This window comes from Halyomorpha halys, unplaced genomic scaffold (genome assembly GCF_000696795.3).
Source record: "Halyomorpha halys isolate HHAL.00 unplaced genomic scaffold, Hhal_1.1 Scaffold24.1, whole genome shotgun sequence".
NCBI lineage: Eukaryota > Metazoa > Arthropoda > Insecta > Hemiptera > Pentatomidae > Halyomorpha > Halyomorpha halys.
Window position 1 is genome coordinate 1,104,368 of NW_027107648.1, and position 5,272 is coordinate 1,109,639.

Consider the following 5,272-nt stretch of genomic DNA (forward strand, 5'->3'; position numbering starts at 1 on the left):
CTAAAATTATCAGGACGGGGAAGTTGGTGGCATCGTGTGATAACGGTTGATTTATAGGCTTTGATAATAATAGGTATTTGTTGAAACAGTTTATAGTCTTGCTTGCGATGTGTTGTTCGTGTAATTTAATATGACTTAACGATATGGATTCGTTCTGTGATTCGTAAATACCATTACTCGTAGGTGTGAACCTGTGACTTACATTTTTGGTTAAGACTGGTATGGCGCTTAGCGGCTTCATGGAATTTTTTCAAAAAGGAAAGGTAAGTTGACTTAGGTTCAGTATTATAATTATTTTTTTCCATCTACTGAATAAGACGTTAAAAATTCTAGAGATAAGATCTTTGTTTTAACTGCATTTTCTTATCAGAAAGGGATCTTAATTCTATTTATGTGATGTTAAAATATCTGAATACCGGTTATTAGTAACAAGGTCCTTATTTACTTTGGTATTTTCGGTCATCTCAACTAAATAAATGATGTATAAAATCGTTTAGTTATCATAATTTAAGCTAAAATGGGTACTTAATATTGGAAAAATATATCAATTTGCTAGGCAGACAGTTCACTATATAGAGATAATATTAAAGTTTGATATGCCAGGTGACTATGTTAGTTGATATGTAATATCCTGCCTGTTCAAGTGGTGAATCAGTGCTAGTTAATCTTCTATGCTAATGTCTTCTGTGGGAATTAAAAAAATGATCATTTCCCTCCAAATTAGTTTAATGTTACTTTTTTAATTACCTGATAAATATTCAGCTCAAAATACTCGGCCCTAATGTTTTTTTAAAAGAAGTTACAATATTAAATTAATAGGTATATGAATTTGCAGAAGTAATGTATTATTTTGTTTCTGAAAGGAAATTGAAGTATTTATAATGAAACAGAAATTCTACTGCGTAGACTAAAGGCTTGAAAACCAAAATTAAATGGTTTCCATATTTTATAATGGTAGCATATCATTTTTTTTGTTTTACATTGGTGTGAATTAATGGACATTTAAATTGTGTTAAATAGAAAATTTATTTTTTATCTTAAACGTTTGTATGATTTACAGGGAACACTGCATTATAACTTAATTAATTGTTTTTTATCCATTATATTTGTTTGTTTTTATTCATTACATTATGTATTTTTTTAAATTATCCAGACTTATTATAACTTCATCCATTATATTATTTTATTCTATCTCTTCCTTCATCTTCTTCATCTCATTACTTTTCTTTATTATCTTATTTCTGCCACATTATTAAACTGTGTTATATTCCTTTTACTTTGTCCTTTATTTTTTTATTGTATTTTTATAATCAGTTTATTGCTCTTTACGATGTCAGTTATTAAATCATTCATTAAACTTTCTTGTTGTTTCTGTTTCTATTTCATTTTTTTTAATGTGTCATTTCGTATACTCCTACAATATGGGTTGAGACATCAGCATTCAATAAATACTTATCACTATTTTATATGTTATTTCTGACTGCCTTTATTTCTTCTTGTTAGTTAATTTTGATTCTTAGAGAGAAATTATGTACATAAAATATTGATAATATAAGATGTGCTATTTGTATATGGTATTTTTATAAATTTCATTAAACTGCTATTTATTGAATGAAAATCTTGTAAATAAATTTTTTTTTCAGAAACCAAAATTATTTTAGTTAAAAACTGTGTTGGATTAAATTTATTTGTATTGAAGTTTGACAGTTTCAAAATTATGTTATTAATTATGAAAATAATATGTCGAAAAACACCTAAGAAGCTACTTCTCCCCACTATTAGAATAATCTCCTTTTTTTTTTTTTTGTCTTTTCTTGTTTTGTAGTAAATCAAGGTTATTTATTTCAGAACATTAATGTTCTCTTAGTATATTACCGAGCAGATATTCATGCTAAATTGTTTGTTATGTAAGTACTCTTTGAAGGGTATATTTTAATTTTACATTTAGTTTTTCTTCTAAGAAGCAGTTTTTTTTCTTTTTGTTGGTTTGAGATACTCTTGTATATTTTTTCACGAATTAAATTTTTAATGAATCAGAGACAAATTTGTAAATTTAAATAATTCTTTCATAAATAAAACTTGAAGAATTAATGAAAATACAATTTCATACAGAAAATCCTTAAAGTTTGCAAATATGTAGTATTGCGTGTAGTTACTCCAAAGGCCTTTTTTTATTTGAATTTCTGTCCAGGTTTAGCTGAATTTGATGATAGAGAACAAAGGATTCAATTGTACAAAAATCATGTCTCTAAATATAATACATTAGTACAGATCTATTAAAGAGGTCATGATGAAATTAAGTTACTCACATTTTGTCTTACCCCATCATTTTGTGTTTGTGATGAAATTTTTAAACCATTAGCTAGAAAAATAAAAGATTGTTAAAATAAGTTATTTTTGAGACGTTATAATATTTCCTCTTCCCTTACGGTTTCTCTGAAGATTTTATACTGTTTAATAAAATGTATAAATAGAACAAAATAATTTATGGTGACTAATGGCCGTTTCAGACATTCAGGCCGAACAAGAAGTTCAACCCTGGAACTCTTAGATACTCTCTCCACAAGCAAGCGCAAGCATCCCTCAATTCAGGAATCAACTTGAGGTCGGTTGTTCAGCTTCCAGAGGGTGAAGAAATCAATGACTGGATTGCTGTACATGGTTAGCACACTTGTTATCTATAAATAAAATTGTAAAGTTTTTTCATGTTATGTCTATTATATTATTCGAATAAGGAGAAAAGAAAAATATCACATTGCCTCTTAAGTATTTTTTTTTTTTTCATTATTTCAATCATCACTTCTTATTACTGATGTTTGATTTTAATGTTATAAACACTATTAACATCGTTGAAACTCAAATTTATAGTATAAGATTTTATAGCTAATATTGTTTTTTGTTAATTAGCACAAATTACTAATAAATTAATCATTTTCCAATTAGCTTCATTTGTAAGAAGTTAAATCAAGGAGGAAGAAAATAAGATATCTACTGTTTTGACTCTTAATTTATATTTGGAGATGTATCCTGGCCTAGAAACAATCTCCGTAATATAAAATTTGAAAAATGAACTTTAAAATAAAAATACTAATTTTAAAACATTTAAATTCAATTATTGCAGAAGTTCCAGGTGTCATTCAAACTTAATATAAACATGGGTTTATATACACTAAACATAAAAATATAAATTACAAATTTGTTTTCTTAAAAAAATGTTAGAGTTATAAAAGAAAATCTCAATATTTGTTTATTTGTTTGTTGTTTGTTTCTGCTTAAAGGTGCAAAACCTTTTGGTCATCAATGCCTATGGATTATTATAATAAAGCTATACACACACACTCACCTGCATACTATTCGCTCTCACACACATACACATGATTCCATCAGAAATAATTATAATAAAATATAAGAATAAAATATTAAAATAAAGATGAACTATAGTTTAGAAAGGTGGTGATGTACTTTTAAAATTTAAATACCAATGTGACTTTAGCTTCCTCATCGGTGAGAGGTTTAGTTAAATTTGGGGTTAGTTCTATTCTGCTTACTGTTAGTAAATAGTGAGGGCATTATTCAAAAATATGTTTAATTTCAAGAATGGACTGATAGTATTGACAGTTTTCTGATTGGGCGAGAGTGCGTGAGAAGAGTATAGCCTATTCTCAAGCAGGTTGGTTAGAGCAACTTCCTCCCTGTGGCTGCTGTGGTAGGTTGTCAACCATGGTTTTACTTCTCTTTTGATTTCTTTTAATAGAGAGATTTCATCTTATATGGTCTGCTTCAATACTTATGACAAGAAGCATAAACTCAACAATGTGTTCCTATTTTCGATTGATTTATGCACCACCTTCACAGATGTTCAGTCTTACCCTTTTTAATATTTATTATATGCTTAGATTATTATATCAAAGACTGTGGAGTTATGGGTTATGTATCCAAAGACACAAAACTGAACTATTTCCTCTAAAAAGAAAGATTGTTAATTCATTTTCTGCGCCTCCTGTACTATCCACTGAATTCTCAATCACCCTTAGTACAAAAATTGAATATTTCTTATTTATTTTCACCATTCAAATATAATGAATGAATGAAAATCAATCTTTATCCTTGGACTTGGTACTGGTAATGGTGGGGGGAACAAGTCCGGCAATTGGACCTATTGGTCCTTTTTGCCATCTGGGACTTGGTGCTCTTATAATAACAATTTGGAACAGTTTTAGCAGCTTTTGTCCAGCTACATTAACTTTTTGAACATAATTATATGGATTTAGAACAATATTTAAATAAATTAAAATATGAACAAAAATACTTATTTATCTATGATTATAATGTTTTCTATTATTTAAAAGTTCACGGACGTTTGATAGTCTTTGAAATGGATATATAGTTGATGTTTAAAAGACGTTTAGAAGGAAGCTTTACGGATGGATATGGTTAAAGAGTTCCAAAATGAGGTAGCTTGGACAGAAAAAGATATCTCAAAGGAAGCAGTTCTGTAGGTAGGGATATAGAGATCATTAAGTTAGGATCTTATGTTTAATAGGTGAACGTAGGGTAAGGAGGTCAATGATATAGGAAGGTTTTTTGGCTATTAGGATTTGGGATGTAGCTTTGCTCGGAATAGTAATGTGAGATATGGGAACGCTTAGGAATACCAAAAATGAATCTTATAAAGCACTTCATTAGTCTTTTTAGTACCTTTTCTTGTTCAATGGGTAGTCCTCCATATACTATGCATCCGTAGTCGAAATGTGGAAGACTAAGGGAGGATACTAGAAGGTGACGAGTACTTCGAGGAAATGAATCACAGGATCTTAGGAGCTGTTTAAGGTTTGAGTTGGTTTTTCGAGTTATTATAAGTAAGAAGGATGGAAAGATATACATATTTGTAGGTCATCAGCATACAAATAATATTGGGAGTGTTGGATAGTGTTAGGTAAGTCATTTATATGTATGGAGAATAGGGTTGGTGAGAGGGAGGAACCTTGAGGAACACCATGAGAGAGAAGTAGTGATGATGAGGGGGGTTAATTAGGAACAACTGGTGTATGTATATGTGTTGTCATTTTTCAAAATTGTGATCTCCAATTTACTTAACTTGAATTGTTATCAAAAAAATGCAGTAGGATATTGACTGTATATAAAAAATAGATAAAAGTGATAGTATACATTTATTATCATTACTGAATCAACAACTTATGAAAGGAGAGAATGTGAGAGCAAAGTATTTAAATCAGCCAAAAAATTGTTTACAAATAAATGCATGTATATA

The 5,272-nt window shown here is 28.9% G+C and overlaps 1 protein-coding gene across 2 annotated transcripts in view; it reads left to right on the forward strand.

Annotated features, from left to right (window-relative positions):
* Nucleotides 1-5,272, forward strand: part of Mob3 (MOB kinase activator 3) — a 12,182-nt gene continuing 6,910 nt past the window's right edge. Inside the window, exons 1-2 of one of the 2 annotated variants that reach the window (XM_014423697.3) lie at nucleotides 1-263; nucleotides 2,511-2,661. In XM_014423697.3, coding sequence (XP_014279183.1) covers nucleotides 222-263; nucleotides 2,511-2,661 — 193 coding nt within the window. In that variant the 5' untranslated portion in view covers nucleotides 1-221. Of the gene's footprint in view, nucleotides 264-842; nucleotides 955-2,510; nucleotides 2,662-5,272 lie in introns of those variants that run through there. The other variant, XM_014423705.3, reaches the window with a different exon arrangement.